Consider the following 22,390-nt stretch of genomic DNA (forward strand, 5'->3'; position numbering starts at 1 on the left):
TACAGCCATGGAGGCATGTGGCATGTCAGGTGCAGACATGGAGAGCATCTGATTGGCAGTCCCGATATTTACGAGGGAAAAACTAACCTTCGTCGTCTCGGCTGTTCCAAGACAGGAGGAGAACAGCTAGCGAAAGAGAGAGGAGGAGCAGGGCACTCACCTTGAAGTAGACTTTGAAGAGCTGGTTGACGAGATAGAGCATACCCCAGCGCTTTGTATCTTCCAGGCTGGCTCGTCTGAAAGGACAAATGGATGCGGCATGATGTAAGAGTCATTAAGTAGGGAATCTCAAAACCAAAGTAGAAAATAACAGATACGTATAACCTCATGGCTGATAGACATTTATGTCAGCCTTTATTGTGCTTTGTGTGCCGGCTGACACTTAGGCTGGACTGCTTTCTTTGCCGATTGGAGCAGACATCAAGAAACTAATTGTCAGTGAATAGAGATTATTTATATACCTCATATATAGATTCCTCTCATCTGATTGGTTAAAAGTGGAGTCATGAAAATAGCTGCGCCCCATTTTTGATCAAAATGACGTCATGATTTGCTGTGCCCGGGGCATAGAATCAACTGTGCCCTGTAAATAGGTTTGGAGACAGTCACAACCCCGTACACATAGATCACTCATATGTACGCACCAATGATACGACCGCTGCGCTGTCGATCAGCGTTGATTACGAGTGCTGTAAAAGAGACTAGAATCTTTATTTTCAGTATCTATATTTCGGTATATAAAACAAATAATGACAGCTTGATATTCGGGGCACAGTTAAAATTATGTAGGCCCTTGGTGATGTGAAAACCATAACTATGCCCTCAGCTTCGCTTCGGGCATAGTTATGGTTTTCATATCACCTTGGGCCCATGATTTTAACTGTGCCCCTCATAGCAGTCATTATTTGTATACTAATCCCCTTAATCTAATCCCCTTAATCCCTATTGTGTCACCATAGCCTTCCTGTTGGATTAAAGCACATTGCTACACCTGAGTGGGCTTGCTAAGTTACAATTAGGTAAAGTTTAGTGCCATTACTGAATGCTGATAAAAAGGCTGGGCAAGTTCAGCTAAGCATCTGGGTACAAAAAGGATTTTAAAACCATAACAATTATTATTTTTGAAATTCACTCTTAAACCATTGTTAAGTTTACTTTATAGTAAAACAGTAATAAAAGAAGAATCAGACAAACATAATTATAGAAGTTTCATATATTTTTGACGTAGACATGAAAATTGAAAGAGGGAATGATGTCACCATCCCATGACTCTCTCATTGGTTCAAATCTTACAAATCCTGTTTTTGGTTGATGATTTTATACATGTAAATGAGACCTACTTCCTCCATATAGGTCATTAATGCTATATTATTACAAGAAACACCTGATTTTTGGTTTCATGTCGAAAAAGAATATCTTGTAAATGTTTGTGTACAGTATATAATGTCAATTATCCCCTCTGCTAGCTCAAAGGATTTGATCGCAACTGATATAACTGATATGTGAAAACAGATTGCACTTTAAAATCTCCATAACTTACTCATTTATGGATTAGATTTTGAAACCTCGCCCACTCTGTTTCTCTCATATTATACATCATGCAATAGAACCAACTTGAAAATAGTGTAGAACTGCACTCTAAAACCATTAGCACATAATTATCAAGAAGAAGAAGAAGAAGAAGAAGAAGAAGAAGAAGAAGAAGAAGAAGAAGAAAACCAACAACCCTGGGACACTCAATGAGGAAAAAAGCAGCAAAACTAATCCAGTGTTAACACAAAATTATCGCTGTTTCATTTTTGCTTTCAGTCTACTTTCCTAGTGACCTTCATACTGATAAAATGATCTCTGACAGCAAATTGGCAACTGATCAAAAGTTCAGTGAACCCAGGCACACTCTGCTGTCTCATTTTATTCACTTCCTTGGATGGCATTTAGCTTGATTTAATGCAAATTGGCAACTCTGGGGTAGCCAACTGCAGATCTAAAACATAAATGCAAAGTAAAAACAATAAAGAAATATACAAATAGTACCATATTTTGAAGGGAAAACAAAATTTTCTTTTGAAATATTACACATCCTAAATCAAATTCCAGATTTTTTTTTTCTACATCGTATGAAGAAAAAAAGGAACCTATCGTAAATACTGTAAAAACATACAAGTTGGGAGCTCTGTAAACCTCTCACGAGGGAAAATTTCTAGGGGTTTAGAATTCGACCTACGGAAGGCTTGACAGATATAAGAAGTCAAAATGACATAACTTGGCATGGGATTGCCCCGTGGAGTTTAAAACTAACTCTAGGAATCCCCCAGCGATCTGCAGCAGCTGTCAAGACAAGATCATTATCGCCACCGAAATCTCTCCCCCCAAAGTAGGACCATGAAGCAGGCACTGCGGGAGGTCTCATAGAGGAGAGAGCTCAAAGTGTATCATAAGGAGGAGGCAACAGTTGCAGACATGTCCAAAAACAAATACACAAAAATATGATTCCTCATCAAAATTTACAATCATGAATGACACCCCCTTAGTCTGAGACAATCAAAAGATGCTTTCAGCACTTAGAAAAAAGAATCCTTCAAAAAATTGGGAAATCATTAACAGGGCTCAACATTAACTTTTTTCCTTGGTGGCCTGTTTGGGCCACTAAAATCTTTGAACTTGAAATGCTAGTGGCCTGAAAAAGAAATGCAGTGGCCCAAACTAGAAGAAAATACAAAAATCTATTTTGAATTCTAGCTGCCTAATTGGGCCACCAAAAGATAACCTTTTAGGAAATTTAGTGGCCCAACATCTCTGGTGGCCCCTTGCCACTGGGCCAACCCTAATGTTAAGCCCTTTTAATCTTTGAATCTTTGAATTTGAAATGGCAGTGGCCTGAAAAAAAAAATGTAGCAGCCCAAACTAGAAGAAAATACAAAAATTCACTTTGAACTTAAGCTGCCCAATTGGGCCACCAAAAGATAACCTTTTTTGAAATTGGGTGGCCTGACATCAATTTTAGTGGCCCCGGACCACCACTAATGTCAAGCTCTGATAACCGGTAAATACTTCAATATTACAATAGTAAACTGAGATTTGTTTTCTTTTTCACAAACTGCAATCTTATCATAAAAGATTCTTCTTCACTAAATACTTGAGAACTCATCAAAGGTAATAACCTCGTCTTACACATACGTAGAATACATGTACATGTACTGTAAGTAAAGTAAGTAAAGCTGTGTAAAGTACTTGTTGAGACAAAGTAAAGCTTCAAAGTTAGGCTTTCATCCTAACCTCAATATTAAACAGTCATCCAAAAATCTTGAAGACCAGGGCCAATGCAAAAGCTAAATTCGTTAAGGGAATGACTTTGCGTACCAGTACTTGCTTCTGGAAATGAGTGAAAAACAACTAGTGAATACCATACATCAGACAAACAAAAACCTACATACACATGCCGACATATCTGCATACACTTGGGAAATCCCCATGAAATTAATCCAAATTCAATGCCCACACTAATATACAAGTTGTATATCAGATTTAGACAGACAAAAGCACACAAGCACGTACACTACACACAGACACAATTTGCAATGCCACTCTGAAAAACACGCTCAATTCCCTGCCGAGACAAGTACTAACCTTCATGAATATTCTGCTAAATTCATAAGCTAAATCAACATCATTAAGAATAAAACAAAAACAAAACAAAACAGAAACCTCACACAAGCCACACTTATCAATCACCATGTATTAACCCTGCTAAATTACCTCCATAAAAATCATAAATCTGTGAGCCCTGAATACAGGAAATGTATGCATTTCCCATCAAATTACCACAAGCAGCTATCACTTGCAACCCTGAAGTTGCTACGTGCTGCATAATCGTCCCTGGTCTGTACGCCGGGCAAAAAAAAAAAAAAAAGAGGCAACGTGACTTTGCTTGATGAAAATGAGATGGCAAGGATTGCGTTTGGCACCTAATCACATTTACTGGCCGCTACAAGTGATTCAACGTGCCTGTTTCAAGTTTGTTTGTTTGTTTTTTACTTTGTAGTTTTTGCCTTATTTGTCGTTGTTGTTGGGATTGATTTTTTTTTTTCTTACACCAGATGATATCTGGCATCACTAAAGGGTGTGGGCAGCATGGAAGTTGTCTTTTTTGCTGTTGTTTGTTGTACTGCAAGTGATACCTGTGGAACTAATAATCATACACAGTTATACAGAGTATATATATATATATATATATACGATGTATATGGGGAGAGAAAGAGAAAAACAGAGAAATAGGAAAAAAAGGAGCAAAGATTTTAAAATTTCAATTGCAAAACAGCTGTGTAAACCACTGTTGACTGTGCATCTCATGGGGATAAAATCATTAAGTAACTAGTGTAATGGACCTCAAGATAATATGAAAAATCTTGAGTTTTGACAGCAGAGACCCTCAAAAATGCATGTGCCATTATATCTCGACAGTCTTGCAGCACTGATAAGAGCAAGGAATCTGATCGTGAGCAAAGGTTTGTCTCTGCTGGATGAATCTACATTGCCTGGAAATTTAAAGTTATCTGCTGCCCGCATTGAATTAGAGCTGGATCGCGGTTATCAATCTGAGAATCTCGGACATGGCTCTAGGAGCGCATATGTTTTGGACTCTTGGGGCGCTTGAGAGTCGTCACCGCCAAAGAAGAAGTGCTTATTGATGATATGAAGGGAAATGCACAACATTCCATTCAATTTGCATTTAGTCATTTCAACTTTCTCTCTGTCCATCCATCCATCTGTTTGTCTGTTTGCTTGTCTGTCTGTCTGTCTGTATATATCTTGTCTGTCTGTTTGTGTGTAACCCATCTCCTCATATTCTCTCTGAAGGTAAAGTCCTTACTGCTGTCACGGAGGGAAGTGTACGACATTCCATTCACTTTGGCTTTTCAAAGTTGACTTATCTGTCTGTCCATTTGTGTGTCGGTCTGTCTGTGTGTGTGTGTGTGTGTGTGCGTGTGTGTGTGTCTTTCTCTCTCCTCCATATCCTCTCTGAAGGAAGAGTCTTTAGTAATGATACGGGAAAAATGCCAAACACTCCATTCAATTTGGCTTTGTCATCTAACTTTTTCTGTCTGTTGTCTCGTATGTCTGTCTGTCTGTCTGTCTGTCTGTAGATCCGTCATCCAATTGACAGAATACTGTACATTTTGAATATATTTTACAGTGTTTTTATTTTTTGCAAATTTTACGGGTAGACTGATGTTGACTACTAGCAAAATATATTGCCCATCATAACACAAATGTGTTGTATTCATGGTATCTGCAGTTGGAAATCTTTTGCTTGAAAAGCCATAACAACTTTCTCTCATTCTATCAGTGAGGCTCTCAATCTTGAATTCAACCTCTCCCAAAATTGTCTTCCAAGTTCCTTGGAAAATACTACAAGCTGCATGCAGCATTTGGTCTGACCCATTCCTGAGTTTTTCATCATACTGGCGCCCTCTATTGTTTCACTCTTTGATTCTCTCCTTTGTTCATAGTTTCCATTATACCAACATGTCTCCTCTATCATCAAGCTTACTAAAATTTTCTACTTTGGTTTTGTGTTTGCTCTCATGCTCTTTGGGTTGTTTTATTTTTCTTTTCCATTCTTGATTTTTCTTTTTTTTTCAGCTTTAAATCTTTGTGCCAATGTTTCAAGATAGTCAGCAAGAGTAGGGCTGTTTGAGGTTTGACTTTTTGATTGATTCAGTTTGGCCACTCATATAAGAACAAACCTTTTGTCCATGTAGTTTACATCCTCTAGAAAACATACTTGAACATGAGGACTTAACTCTGTACAATGCAAACATATGAATTAATTGATTTAAGATGCAACATATTATCTTCTCAGGTCCTATCATGGCAATGATTGGAGTTCAGAAGACCAACATGACGCAGAGTCAAACACGTTTTGACTCACACGATGCTCAACCAACAGCTCCAGCAGCCCCTGCTAGAGACACTTTCCAGGCAAAAACGTGAGTAGGCTAACGCGATTACGGACTCGCAAACGCGCCTGGACTTTGGGGAGGAAATGGACGTAACAAGAGGGAATTGCTTTGCCTATCACCAAGTGGCGTGCACGCGGGGTACGTCGTCCGTGACACTCCCTGCTACTTTCTCGCCAGATATTCCCGAATATTGGCTATCTGGGTGATGCCTATCAGGCAAGTTAGGGCGTTTTTTTTTTTTTTTTTCTCTCCTTTTTTCGGATTTAAAACCAGTCTCAACCAGTTGAACTGGTGCGGCCTGGCCTGGCATGGTCTGCAGAAGGGCTTATATATTCCCCGTTCTGACTCATTCTAAAGGAGAAAGAGGTCACGGAATCAAAATCAGATGCGAAGTAACCGAGGGCAACCGGGATTAATGACTATTTACACAAACAGAGCATGTTTCACAGCTTTCCTAGATTACCCTGCATGACACCACTCTTTAGATGCAGGCAAACTGTGACCACGATTCTACTCATGAAAACTAATCGTCAAGGAAAAGAAGAAAATTTCATTGATAAATCCTGGAGCTGATGTTGAAAAGAGTCTCAGAAACCTCCTTACATTTGATTGGTTGGTTGTGACAGAATCCCAACACATGTACAAAGTTTAAACTTGAAACATGAATATGACTCAAAGTAATCAGATAAAAATATGATCCCTGACTGGTTAATTGGAACCTCGTTAAACTAAACTTTGGGCCGTTTTCTAAACCGTAGTCATACATTTCCTTTACTTTGCCTCCCCCCCCCCCCCCCCCCGCTTAAATGCAAATAATTACACTAATTGGTGACCCACTTATGGAAATGGTGATTAAAGTCATTCACAGTCTAAATATGGAAGGCCTATATGATGCATTCCTCAACACACTAACTGACTTCATGACCGCAAATTTCCTCTGAGCAATGATTTCATCACCTGGCAATATGACGCTGAAAAAAAACCTGTTATACCCAGTACACTGATCACTACTTTTGAATTGGCACACCAAGGCAAGTTCATTCCTAGCTTTCCAAGATGCTACCTAAACAGCAGAGGTAAGACTACGACATTAAATTTGATGTCCGACAAAAAATATGTGCCTCTCATTATTATCATGCTCTTAACCAAACCCTGACATACACACATCTTCAAGTCAACTTGGGTATTACGCATTGATAAGATACATAATCTTTTGCCCACAGCTTGTGAAAATCATGAGGGCTATTTCTATAGCTCTAAAAAAAGAAAAACACACAATTTTCATTGAAATATGGAAATAAAGATGATTGGGCTAGAAAAGAAAGTTGCTCTTCAGTGAAGATATGTATGAGCACTCACAAATTTGAGCACAGCAGTTATATAAGGTAGGAACTAGTCAAAAAAGATTCAACAAATACACAAATAGAATTTGACAACATATGATAAATTAGGTCATGTCAAAAACGGAAAAATTAAAAATTTCAAATTCAGGTCTATTTGGTGAAGACTAGCAGCAAAAGCTCAGTCATTGACCTCAGTAGGGGGAAATGAGAATGATTGAAAATGTGGATTACATGTGGTCGCTTCAGGTGTTGTAGATTTCACCTTCCAAAGAAGCGTTCAACCTTGGTGAGGGGGGAGGGGGGAACATAAGAAAAAGGAAAGGGGGTAGAAGAAGAACATAAATCAACATATGCGCAGCATAACATCTGACTTTTTTAAGGCACCTCCTATTTCTAGTCCACACAGCTTGGAATGATGGCATGTGTGTTAAGGTACTCTCCATGCTTTATCCCCCCTTTGCATTATCATCACTTTGGTTTTCAGATCCCCCCCCCTCAATTTCTTTTCTGTTTTGCTATGAGTCGATATGTGCAGCCTCTCTTCGCCGAGGAAACAACCCGCCTGCCAATCGATTTCTGGGTTAACAAAATGACAGCAAAAGTGCACGGGGATTCTCGCGGAACTGGCAAATTGCTTTAGACTGAAGTCTGCTAACGGCATTTTCGTGCTCTCCTTTTCATCAGGCATGGGTGCATGCACATGGAGTATCCCCACTTTACCACGCTCTAACTCCAACACACTTTTCATCTATGCAGGTAGCAGACGTCATCCTCTTAGTAGAAAAAAAAAAAGGTGGCATTTTCATGCTGTAACATGGGCTCTGTGAAATACGTCATTCATTACAGGATCATTCAGTTTATTCACGATAGAATTACCCTGCACGTTCCAAGTCGATTTTGACAAATAGAATAAAATTCAGAATGGCATAATTGAAATCTAATTTGAAAGGAGAAAGGAATCAATTGGATATAAAAGCTTCACATATTATCTTATATGCAAATTGGAAGTGATGACATCACCACCTCATAATTCCCCAATCAACTTAAACAGAAATCTTCGCAAAATTTCTTTTTTTTTCCTTTTAGAAAATTCTATTGAATAAAGTTGAATTCTATGTATCAAATTATTGAATTGTATTCTTGTAACAACTAAGTAGCAATGACTTTCTAGAGAAGAGGGGTAGTACATATATTTGCTACAAAGAACAAATTTTAATCTTTTGTATCTAATGTATTATTATCATTATTATAATCATCATCATCATCATTACTATCATCATCATTATTTATTCATTTAGCAATTCAACATAAATTATGTTGAATTGCTACAAACAGAAAATTAAATTACATGATACATGTATAAAGTAAAAATTGTAATCTACTAGCAACCTATACAGTGAAAATGCCTTGTTATTGTTTTTTTTTAATGTATTTGCTAGATTACTGACCTAAAACATTATTTCTTCTTAAAATAATTTTTCTGTATGGGAAAAATGTGAGGTAATGATGACTTTGCCATTTCAAATTTTCACATGTGGTTGTGACCAACAACACCATTTTGTGGAATATATTTTAAACTAAGAATACCATAATTTTCTCATTTCACATGCAAAGTTAGTGATACTCCTACCATTCTGTTGGCCCAATTTGACTCCATTCCGTAACAAAAATTGAATAAACAGTATGCAATTTTGTTTCCCCCAAAAGCAAAAGATGATCAATTCTTTTATTATCTAGCTCAAGGATTTCTCCACTTTCAGACCCATTCAGTTTGGGAGGACCATGCCCTAAAACAATGGGCTCATTTGTGTACACAATTCAAGTTTGATGTGTCACATGAATTAAAACAATGGGATGATAACCTGGACTGGAACTTGGCAGGTCAACATACAAAATGTACACCATGATAATGGACAGAAAGATGACAGCTGGGAGGTTAAAGTGACACTCTGCTGTCTTTACATTCATAGTCAAAATCCAGTACACAGAGTAAAAGCAATCATATTGAAGAATACAATAGAAATACAAGTAAGAAAATATTAAGAGGATCTAATATATCACATGTTTTCACAAAAAACAGTAATCTCCACCACATGCAAATGTCATCCCCTTATCAGTGTTCCAAAAGCATACCGACAAATCTAAAAATTCTGAAATGAAATCAAGAGCAAGAAATGATACAATTTTTATCATCTTTATCTAGATTTGTAATGATTTAGCAATTATCTTATCAAAAGGCCTATGTATTACCTACATCTTTGACCAAAAATAAAAATGTATGGTATAAAAACCAATTATATAGGATAAATGAGGCGATGACATCATTACTAGAAAATTCATGTAATATTACATATTACATAATTTGGACTGGTTTTGGTAAAATGTGTGCAGTTGTTACAGTACACAACTTTCTTGTTTCTAGTTTGATCATCTTGAACTTGTTCTGTCTGGTTAACATTTACACCAATCCATCTATCTATTCAGCTTGGAAGTTCCAGGTGGAGTTTCCCTTTAACAGTAACAATGTGACAATCACTGGTGTATAAACTCCCCTTTAAGGGTAGCAACTGGACAATCACTGGAGTGTAAACTTCCCCTATAAGGGTATCAACTTGACAATCATTGGAGTGTGAACTCCCCCTTTAAAGGAAGGGAATCCCATTTGCATGCCTTAAATGAAGAGTTGTATAAATACAGTGGTATGTTGAAGAGAGTATCATTTTAGAAACTCCCATAAAGTATTGAAAGTGGAAGGTAACATTTAGTACATTTTTTTGACCGTTAGATTTTGAATTGAATTGTTTTCGGGGCTCACCGTAAATTCCAGCACATTACTAGGCTACCTTTGCAGACCCATGTACTGCATGTGTGTCCATCATGTATATTTTGTGAAGAAAGTTCATCAACACAAACATTTCTATAAACATTCTTGCCACACACTCTATATGTTATTACATCAGCTCTTGTACTTTTAGATTTGTGTTTATAGATCACAAATACAGAAGAATGCAACAAAAAGGCTTAAGTGTGGCTGACACACAGAACTACTGAGTAGTTGAGTTTTGTGCATTATTCAAATTTTAGATAACTGTTGACTTCCAAATTTCTAAGCAGTGGCCTAAGCAAGTCCCCTGAGGTTCATATTTAATGTTTTGCTGCATTTTGGGAGGTCTGTAAAAGGTATCCCCTACCTTTAAGGGTATCGACACAACAAGTAATGGAGTGTGAACTCCCCCTTTAAGGTTAACGACATTACAATCTCTGGAGTGTGAGTTCCCCTATAAGGGTATCAACGTTACAATTAATGGAGTGCAAACTCTCCCTTTAAGGGTATCAATGTGACAATCAGTGGAGTGTGAACTTCTCCTTTTAGGGTATCAACACGACAATTAATGGAGTGTAAACTCCCCCTTTAAGGATAACGACATGACATTCCACGGAGTGTGAACACCCCTTTAAAGGTAACAACATGACGATCACTGGAGTGTGAACTCTCCCTTTAAGGGTAACAACGTGACAATCACTGGAGTGTGAACTATCCCTTTAAGGGTAACAACGTGACGATCACTGGAGTGTGAACTCCCAACAATGAACGCGAGAACCTTGAATGTCCAGAGATGCTGTACGTTGACTTCCTACCAATGACATGTGATAGAAGGGAATGACCTACGGTGTAATATTGAACCATCCAAATGTGTTACTAGGACAGCACTTCACATGAACTTGCTTGCCATCCACTGTGTCAGCAAATAAGCTATTTCTACCTGGAATATACGTTTTTTAAATGTAAAATATCCAAACAGTCCCCTAAAAACTTGAATAAAATAATATACAGGGACTGAGGGGGGAAAACAACATAGGGTATTACAAATTTAATCGCCCTGCGCGATGAAAATTCACAGTTTGGCACGTAAAATGAAGGAGCACTTTCCCATCAAAAGTGTGGGACCTGTGTCTGAATACCCATTCAGGTAAATGGGAGAATTTTTCTCTATCTGCAGACCAAGGCTATGATCATAGAGCATAGTGGACACCATCAACGAATATGCATATTCATAATGTGGGACACTTCATATCAGTATGACTTTGATCAGAGGAAAAATAACAACCCACGGTCAGTTACTTGAAGAGGAAATTAATTCATGCAGAGTTTAACCATGAGAGATGTATATGATATTGATAAATTGAGGGTTGACACCAAGGGAACTTACTCAAAGTACAATAAATGTGTGACGCTGCTAACAGCCACAGCAAGGAGAACACACAATTGTTTCATCAAAGCCAAAGGAATGACAATGGATGGAAAGATCATATGTCAAGAATGAATGAATGAATGAATACATGAATGAATGAATGAATGAATGCATGAATGCATGAATGAATGAATGAATGAATGAATGAAGGAATGAGTGTATGGATGGATGGATGGATGAATGAACAAATAAATGAATGGATGGATGGATGAATGGATGAATGAATGAATGAATAAATGAATGAATGGATAGATGAATGAATGAATGAATGAATGGATGGATGTATGGATAAATGAATGAATGACTGGATTCATACTACATTGGCTAAAATGCAGCTTTTAAAGATCATATCTGTGAAACAAAGAGAAAGAACTGATAATGTAGGTTGGTATTTAGATCAAGTCATCAAAACTGATAGATAGGTAGATGGGCAGATAGATAGATAGGTAGATAGAGAGATAGATAAATAAATAGATAGATAGATAGATAGATAGATAGATAGATAGATAGATAGATAGGTAGATAGAGGGATAGATGGATGAATGGATAGGTGGAAGGAAGTAATACCAACGGCTAAATGTACCCTAGTAGAAGAGGGATTGTGAGAAACAAAGAGAGAAAGAGGGAGGGGAAAAAAAGTAACACGGGAGAATTATAATATGAGAAAAGAAAATTTGGCAAAGATACATTAGATTGTCAGTGAAATGGCCAACAACATAGAGCAATATAGAACAAAGCAGTAAATAGCACTCAGCCTACACATACTATAGCTCCAATATATTTGAACATTGCTCAGCAAAAACCCATAATGCAAATAAAAAGGTGGATGCTTATAAAGTAGATAAAAATGTATTTGCCCTCATTTTCTCTCCCCCCCCCCCCAATTCTGTAAAAACCCACAGGTGAAAAGCACAAATTAGACTCTAATTTCCCACGTCTTGCTGAAACGTGAGGAGAGGAGAGAACGCGGCTCACCCGTCGGCCGCACAGGTCCGGAAGCAAGCCATCATGGTATCGGCAGCTTTCTCCAGGAGCTCCCCTGGCTTACCCTTCCCTTTCTTAGCCAGCTGGGATTCAGCCTGCACAATGGGGGAGAAAAAAAAAATAGAAGTAACGCACCATGATAACACGAGATGCGAGGGGCCGGAGGGTCTTTTATTATTTTTCTTTCCATAACACTCATATCGCACCATGAAATAATTTTGATGAACTATTCAGTCACGTGTGATGAAGCATGGGGCATCAAAAGGAAAAAGAAAAGAGTCACCTAGATGATTGATTCTAAACTTGATTAGAAAGTATGGGGCGATGGAGAGGTTGATGTACGGAAAGGGTGAGGGGTGTAGGGTGAGGGATGGAGGTAAGAGAGGGATGGGGTAAGAGAGGGGTACGGGAGGGGTTGGGAAATAGTGACAGTGGTAGAAGGGGGTAAGAGAATGAGGATACAGGACAGGGGTAGGCAAAGGTACAGGGCAAGAATAGGAGAGAGTGGTAGGGGAGAGTAAAAGAGGATTGGTATGGGAAGAGGGGTAATGGAGAGGGGTGGGGTGGGTAGAAAACTGGAAGGACAGAGTAGTAGAGGGGTGTAGGGAATGAACAGGGATATAGCAATGATAAACTGGAAGAGTAGGACAGAGGGGTACCAAAAATAAAAGAAGAGAGGTTTTGGAAGAGGGTTAATGGACAGGGGTGAGGAAGGGGTATAAAGTGGGAAGGAGATAGCAGTAAAGGGGTGGGGGGGGGGGGTGGGGGTAAGGAATGGACAGGGGTGGGGTATGGACAGGAATAGGGAAAAGACAGGCAAGAACAGTTGATGAGAGGTGTAGGGCAGCAGTAAGGGTACAGGGGTAAAGGAAGTTACGGGAAAGGGAATGAAAGGGGTAAGGGATAGGTAGGGCGGGAGGGGTTAGGAAGAGAGGCAGGATGAAAGCTGATTCTGGATTGCACATGAATACAGTCAGAATGATGCACAATGCAATGTCAATAGTCAAAGGCCAGAACAAAGCATCAAACACACACACACACACACACACACACATACAAACACACACACACACAAGGCCAAAGAGAGAAAAAAAAAACAAGAAAAAAAGAGAGAGAAAAAAAAAATGGAGGGAGAGTGATACAGGAAGGAAGAAAGAAAAAACTATCCCTGCTTGAGAGAACTGCTTCCTGAAAAAACATGACTTCATCACTATTCCACGGTACTCACTCGATTCGCAAAGATCCGAAGGTCCACGATGACGACATACAGAACAGGTAAAGCCCTTTGGCAGAGAAGAAAAATATAAAACACATGATATTCAAACTATCCTATACATTTGGGATGAACACATAGCACATTTGGGATGGATGTCAATAAACAGGGCAGCCATGTCCATGAAAATCATACATTTCACATATTCTAACATTAACTAAAAAAAAGATTTAAAAAAAAAAAGATTCACACTAGAGAGGCACAGAATAATAATACAATAATTTAAACACCTCACCTAAGCCTGACCTTTCACATTTTTGTTTTGTTTTGTTTTGTTTTTGTTTTTGTTTTTATCCTAGATGAAATATACAACAAGCCTGCTTATCAACATTTCCTGATCCCAAAAACTGGAACATTCACCTTGAAAAACAAGAATGTGTTTTTGAGTGCATACCCACCTACTCGCTAATGTAATGTGGGACAATTTCATATCAATGCAAATGAAAAAAACTTCCTTACATTGCCCCAACCCAACCCCAACAAACCGGCACAGTTTGTTCCATTAGTGTCTTACTCTGTCTTGTTTAATTTGGCATTGCAGCAATAAACCAATGGTACATTATCTCATTTATGCATTGTTCACGCATAAAGGCAGTAAATAGTACTTGGCACAGGGTAACATTTCATGCAAATGTGGAAAAAAAAAAGAAGAAAACTACACACAAATTACCCAGACAATGAAATAAACTGTCTAATGGCAAATTGATTATCCATCCCAGCAATTTGTGTTTGCCGTATTTGAAATGATGGAATTAAATTTTCAAATGAATCGGACTGTGATTTGTTAAAGGCAGGTACACCCTTCTTCCTTAAATCTAAAATGCAGCAGTGGAAAATGAAAGTAAAATATTGATGCTATACACCAGTGTCATTTATGATTGGTCAATGATAGCTGCAAATAGACTACAAACGCTGGATACTATCTATGCCACATATTCAGTGAGTGATTAAATATGCGATCACGGAGTGTAATGAATTGGATGAAAAAAAAAATGTATGCATGCACTTGGTTTTAAAGGGACTGTACAGTACTGGTTGAGGTGGGGATTCATGTTTTGAACATTCCCAAGTGAGATAATGAAAAGCCTCTTATCAAATATAAAAGAGCATGTAATTTTAAGAAGAATTCAACGTTTATTTGATGAAAATTGGTTTTCAAACGGCTGAGATATCCACAAAAGTGCTAATAATAAAAGGCGACATGCCACAACTTTATTAGGATCTCTTTGTTTCACCTTGTTTTCTGATATCTCAGCCATTTCAGAACCGATTTTCATCAAATAAACTTTTGATACCCCTTAGAACTGCATGCTCTTTGACATCTCATAGAGTGGTTTCTGAATATCTAGCAAAACATTAAAAGCTAAATCCTCACCTCGACCAGAACTGTACATACCTGGTACCCTTTAATGTTGGGATCAGAGTTAATATTTTCATGTGCTATTTCATTTGGGAATAGCACCAAACTCATAAAATTTGTGAGAAAAAAAAGCCTGCTAAAACTATGCCATATATACAGGATCTATGAGCAACTACAACTCTAAAAAACATAAAAGGGTTCAGAAACCACATCTCTGACTTACCAATTTTCATCTTTCTGACTCTGGAAGACCTTGTTGAAGGCTCTGATTGCAAACTTGATGAAGGAAAGTTAATCCATGGCAGTTTTTTTTTTTCCTTGCACAGACTAAATCAGCATCTTTCACATCTCATAATCAAAGTCTTCTGCTCCTCTTCATGGCAGAGACTTTACTTCTAGTAAAAGTGCTCTGAAGAGCAGTTTAACTCTAAGTTAACAAGCAATATAAAACAGATGAATTTACTTAGCGTAGCATGGTATACATGTAGCCCCCCCCCCAAAAAAAAAAAAAAAAAGGAAGAAGAAAAAAAAATATCCTTTGCATATTGTAAAGTTCTTTTTTTCATATCTCAAAAGTCAGAAATAAAAATAAAAATAATGAGATACAGCTGTAATGCTATAAGGGCCAATAAGTAATATAATATAGTCATAATATAGTAATAATAGTAACGTAAACAATGTAATAAGTAATGCTTGAGGGTCAATAAACCATATTCATACATGTATGCACAGTCCACACATACATTTGCATGCATGTGTCATTTGGTTTGTTTGAAGAAATAGATTAAAAAAAAAAAAAAAATCACTGCTCTGGGTATGCAGGGCTACCCATGACAGTGCCCATGCACAAGGGTTGTGCATACAATCATATACAAGCATACAAAACATTGTACATGTTACTGCGTGCATCATAACATGAGGTACAAATTGGGTTGCTCTGTATGCATGGGAGCACATAGAAGTGCCGCAATGAAAAGTGGGTGGGTGCAAACCCTGGAACACATTATGCATGCATGCTCCGATGCATGCATGTTCTGATGCACATATGTGCTCCTAAAAAACCTGCCATTTGCGCAAATCAGGTAAAGCATACATGTGATGCACAATGTACGTGACACGCTGCCTGTGGATCCCCTCCGGTAATCATGCGAACATTTTATGCATGTGCGAGGAACAGGGAAAGGGTTTCCTACCAGCGAACACTTAGTCTAAGATGCAGACAGCTCTAACTCCATTAGTATCTCATCCTCATCACAGATCGGTGGGGAGACAACCTCTGCCCCCCCCCCCCCACACACACACAAAGTGATATGTCATGCATGCCTATTTTTTTTTCCAGTTTCAAGTTTTGAATATAATGTTACTTATTTCATAATGATATCAAAACTACACTTTGCATTATCATTAAAATGACAAACAAAAAACAAAACAAAACCCTGTATAATGATAACAATAGATGGCAAATGTCTGGAAGCTAGACTAGTAGACATGTAACATAGGTACACTTGTAGTATGTTCTACTACATGTATGTACACATAATATGCATATAATTTGTATACACAAAGGATACTGGACTACAACTTTCTGCAACGAGTATGCCTCAATGAAATCATGGTTAGCTACACACCAGCAGCACCTGTGGATGACATGACATCAATCATGATTAGGAAGAGGGATAGACGGTACCTTGACATGCGTTGCCAATTTGATGACTGATTAGAACATGAGATACTTACCTTATATAACATTTCTCCACGAAGGCATACCAGGGGCCTTGTTTCGTACAGTTGGAATTAATTGCTTTAATGTTATCACTCTTCAGTCATCCCAGTGTACTAGACAGAATTTTGATAAATTGTTAAATTCTCTATTATGCAGCCCACTTCCCCAACAAGAAAAGAAGAAGAAAGAAAAAGAGCATTTTAGAATAGCTGACTTAAGGCAACAAATAATGGAAAAAAAAATGCCAGACAAAAAGTCAAGTTTGAAGCACTAATGAAGAGGACAGTAGACCACAGTCATATGGCTGACTTTACCCTTTAACCACACAGCCCTACCTGGTTCACATACAAATTGTACATCCAATATCAAACTCCACTTGCACAGCTGTATGTACCTCGATCATTGTCACTGTCTTTGTTTATGTTGCATAAATTACTTGATGAAGATAAAGATGACGATGATGATGATGATGATGATGATAATAACAATTATAACAGTTAATAATAATAATAATAACAGAAATGTTTGAGTGCATTTCAATTTTACGAATTTTGTGAGCCAAGATTCATGAAATTACAATGCATGCAAAAGTTCTTCTACACTACATGCATTGAATGCAAATGGCCATTTGTGAAAATTTCATGCCACGAAAATGACTGTTGGCTCTGATTCGCGAAAATTTTATGCTGCGAAATTATCTTGATTTATAGTGATAATTATGACAATAATTATAATGATAATAACAATAATACAATACTGTTTATGATATAATGGCACAGCATTCACCTCTAAATTACGTAGGGTTGGTGAGGGCAGACTTAACCAAAGTAAAATCATTACCAATCATGAGATACTTCATTCAGGCATAGATCAAATTCAACTCATTTTTGTAACGCCATAATTCCGTTGACTGGTACCCCACATTCTGAAGACTAAATTGTGATAATGCAATGATGATGATAATGATTAATAGAAACATTCACTATCAAGATCATTATCAGCATCCTCATCCTGTCCTACCTGAGATGGGCAGCCACCATTTCGTCGTAGGGGGGAATGAACCATTGCTCACACTCCTCCTCCGGATTCTCCAGGTGCAGTCTGGGATTGGCGATGTGCGGATGCTTAAAGCTCAGGTTATCCTACATGGACGCAAGCAAGGTTGTAATCATACACTCATGGACCCCACTCCAAAAGAAGAAAAAAAAAAAAAAACAGCAACAGAGAAAAAAAAAATCCCCCTCCCCGAAAATGTCATGGATATGACAGGATATGTCAGGATATCTTGCATAATCAGAACTAGTCCACTTCTCAGTGGCTATTAAAGCCAAATATATCTTGTGATGAGTGAAGTGAATTCCTGCTCTTACTATATAAGCCTGGAGGGGACACTCAAACAAATGTGTAAAAATTTCATAAACACAAGACACACACACACACACACTCACACACAGTTGAAATTCAAATCATTCGCATATATTGATAAAGTGATGATGGTCATATGCATATCAGATGAGGTGGTGACAACATTACTTCATCAAGTCTCCCATTGACCTACACACACACAAGTTTTTTAAGTTTATTTTTTTCTTTGCCAAGAATTTATTGAAGACAAACTCATGTCCTTCACAGGAAATCATTCTACAGTTACCATAGATTTGCAATGATGACTCTTTAAAGGAAAGAGGTTAGTGTTGACAAATCAAACAAATGTGAATAATTATGCAACATTAAACCAATGGGAGCATTGCATGGTGATGACATCATTACCTCATCCAACTTGAATCCACGCAATTGTGACAGATTCATGACATCACTATTTTGCTACAATGTGAAACCTTTAACAGGCCTATGACTATTTTATTTCCATATAAAAAGAGGGGCTACAGCCCCTCATCTCTTCGGCTCATCAAAAAACAAACAAACAAACAAACAAATGAAAAAAAAAACCCACCAAAAATCACAACATTGATGAATTTCCATGGGTTCTGTCCTTAGATTCTTTCTGTCTAGTGGGGGTGGGGATGGGGTTGGGGGCCGTACCATTGATCTTGACCCTCTCCGGTCCACAGCCCCCCCCCCCCACTTTTAAAACATTCCAGGGCCCCACAAGTAAAATCAAAGTTTCTTTAAGAGTGACATCAACATCATTTCCAGAAAGGGCATTATAACAATTCAAATGATAGTTGACCTTTAACCCCCCCCCCACACACACACATTTCTTATACCATCCTTTGTTTTGTAGTTTGTGTTTGTGTGCATACTTGTGTCTTTCTGCATGTTAGCCATGTTTTTCTCTCTCTCTTCCACTTACAATGCAAATATAAATCATGCATTACCTTGACTCTACATTCATCTACAATATCAACAATAAACAGATGCAGCAACTATATAAAAAACACTTAGAATGATATGAATTTGAAGCATGAAGAAAAAGTAAAGAAACAAGAGAGCACATGAAACCATTCAATGGAAGCAACAGTGCATCGAAAGCTGAAAGTACACGTCTCTGAGCTAACAAACACATTATACATTACATCTGTTTTTAATGTCTGAAGTCAATAGCTGTAAATCCTTCAGATCATGGGGTCATATGATCATGTGATGGTAAACTCACTTGTGAAGTGGAAAGTCATCATGTTGATGACTTCGGGAAGAAAAACATTTTCCCCATGATTGGTTCCATCATTGTAATCAAGGACACTACCTAGACAAAGTTTCTACACCATGTACATTTGTATGCATCTTACATTAAATACAGAGCCTATTTCCTAACTACTGAAATATGATGGTATCTTGTCTTTCTCACCTTAATGCAACTACTTCTCAGGAAAATTCTAATATAGTCATGTGACATGAACTATTAACTTTTTTGAGTGCTCAGTAGAAAACCCATTTTCATGATTGCTTACTTGCAGCATCTTATTAATGCCTCCATTGTCCAGTATCATTCAATTTGGGCATTTTCATTTTGGAGATCATCTCATTAACAGCTTTGTTAGCTCCCATGGAAATGACATCATTTTTTTGTAGCGTGGAAAGTTTTGCGCACATCTTTTTCTTCAGTATCCCTGCCCTGTCTACCGGTACCTAATTTTTACATAATATTAAATATTAAGTGATCTAAACATTACTAAACGGAGTGCTAAAATTTCCACCTTTACTGTACTCTGTTCAACACACACATAAATATGATATATAATGGACATTCTCCTGATGATTCTAGGAAATCCAGGTACTCACCGCCAAGAGATAGCCATCTCTCTTTTTGATGCCATTTTCCACCTGTAATCAAGCAGAGATGAACAGAGCTAATTGAGCACCTGTCGTACCATATCATATGACTTCCAGGACAGAATTGGGAAAGGGGGGGGGGGGGGGTGGGGGGGGGGGGAGGAGGAGGAAGGACGGGTCAGGTGGAACTACCTTGTTCTAACAAGCTCTAAAATCGTTCGATATAGTTGTGACACAAAGCTTCAACATTGTAGACGAGCTTAATGCTAAAGCATAGTTTTCAAAAGAGCTCAAAATTCTTCTTTGCTGGGGTAATGAATTGTTTTGGAGTATATTGAGATCAAAAGTGTAAAATGATTTCAATTGTAGTGCACAACCTTTATTCCTTAAGCGCCCTTCCCGTTCACGAGTAGGTCAGTAGAATGTTATTAGTACATTGTACGTGATTATCAAACCACGCCCTAGCAGCACTATTGAATCGCATGCAGCTAACAAGCTGACTTACGACATGCGATTACTCTTGTGTGATGGATAATGATGCTATGGCCTGATATATTGTTATCAATGTAATCAAACAGAAAACATCAAGTAGCAACCATGATCGGGTATGCTCAAAGACTTTTGTCATACTTCCAGTGTACCTTTTGGGTGATATTTCACATTTTGTCATTTCCCAGCTGAAAGTGTTGTATTATTGCAGCATAACATTTTCTCGATTGATAAGTAGATTGTCTTGTAAGACTGTACCCAGCTTAGTCCTATATCAAATTGATGAAGAACCACAACTACTATTTCTTGAGTTATTATAGCCATTTACTATGTACCTGTATCTCAAAATCAAATGTCTGTGATTTTTTTCCTCAATCTATTGACGTAAAAGTGGTGATTAAAGGACAAGTTCACCTTCATAAACATAAGGATTGAGAGAATGCAGCAATATTAGTGAACACATCAGTGAAAGTTTGAGGAAAATTGGACAATTGGTGCAAAAGTTATGAATTTTTACAATGTTTGTGTTGAACCACTGGATGAGGAGACCAAGGCTTTTGATGTCATAGAGTACAACAGTATAAAGTGTCACAACTATACACACAAGTAGTTATGTACATGTATCAAGGCTGTATGCATGGTTGTTTTAATGTGTACATTGTATGTACACAGGGTGACCAGATTAATGGAGAACATTCTATATGATATAGATACAGTACATACAGGCTGACCAGATCAGTGGAGAATTTTCTATGTGGTATATAATGTAGCTACAGTACATGTATGCATGTGACAGGAAATACATTATAGCTCACTCAATCTAGAATGATTTAACCCATTCCAGAAAATTCTAGGAAGTGCTTACATATTTGGCTGAGTGAGGCACTGTCCCTGTAGCCCAATGTGATTGGTAGTTAATTTTGGCAATGTTATGCACATAGTTAGGCAGTGAGTCATCCAGGATTCCTGGAACTTGGACTTGCTAGTATGTTTAGGTATGTGGCCCCAGGTTGGAGAAAATTACAGAATGTTCAAGAAAGGGGTGAATGGATAGTATATAAGCCGGAGAAATTCTGAGGTAGGCAGAGTACCTAACACCTCTGCTCTGAGAGTTACGTCACTTCTGGCTCTGAAGCGACTTGTTATAGTCAGTCCTGTGTTACCTGCTGACCTGCTATACAAATTGTGTTTGTGGAGATAAGGCCTGGGAGACATTTTGCCTGCAGAGAATTAATTTGCCTACATTGGAGATAGACTCCATATTTTAGTGTGAACGGACATTATTACGGCAAAGCTGTGACGGGCTGGATTCCTTGCTGGACATTATAAAGTGAATCATCATTCAATGCCTCGACTGGACGTGGTCGTCATAACGTTTGGATTCTGCACGTTTCGCCGTGGACATATATCATGGACTTTACCCCAGATTTATAACGTGGATTATTGCAACCAGCGCCTCTGGATTTACGTCGCAGGAATCATTCATCGGTGCGTCGCGGATCATTCATCTGTGCATCGAACATCGTATCTGGACACTACCAGGGAACTGTAGGGACTTTGTTCTTTAAGATTTGGATGCATGTAAGTGATTCCATGACCGATTTGTAATTGTTTCTATTGATCATTATTGTACTGAAGTGAAAACCGATTACGGGTCTGTACCCACAATATCACTGTTAATAAACCACCTGAACATTAGTTGATTGTTTCTTTTGTGCAATCATTCTCAGAGTGATTTTGGTCGCAACAAAAGAAAATGTAAAGAAAA

General features: G+C 38.0%; 1 protein-coding gene across 1 annotated transcript in view; it reads right to left on the reverse strand.

The window, feature by feature from the left end:
- LOC140244169 (PCI domain-containing protein 2-like) overlaps positions 1-22,390 on the reverse strand; it is a 57,765-nt gene that overhangs the window by 31,928 nt on the left and 3,447 nt on the right. Inside the window, exons 2-8 of the mRNA XM_072323798.1 lie at positions 20,143-20,184; positions 17,920-18,041; positions 16,748-16,813; positions 15,400-15,441; positions 13,772-13,826; positions 12,535-12,638; positions 161-236 (exon numbers count right to left, since the gene is read on the reverse strand). Of these exons, the coding sequence (XP_072179899.1) occupies positions 161-236; positions 12,535-12,638; positions 13,772-13,826; positions 15,400-15,441; positions 16,748-16,813; positions 17,920-18,041; positions 20,143-20,184 (507 nt within the window). The remainder of the gene's footprint in view (positions 1-160; positions 237-12,534; positions 12,639-13,771; positions 13,827-15,399; positions 15,442-16,747; positions 16,814-17,919; positions 18,042-20,142; positions 20,185-22,390) is intronic.

Source organism: Diadema setosum, chromosome 21, assembly GCF_964275005.1.
Source record: "Diadema setosum chromosome 21, eeDiaSeto1, whole genome shotgun sequence".
Lineage (NCBI taxonomy): Eukaryota > Metazoa > Echinodermata > Echinoidea > Diadematoida > Diadematidae > Diadema > Diadema setosum.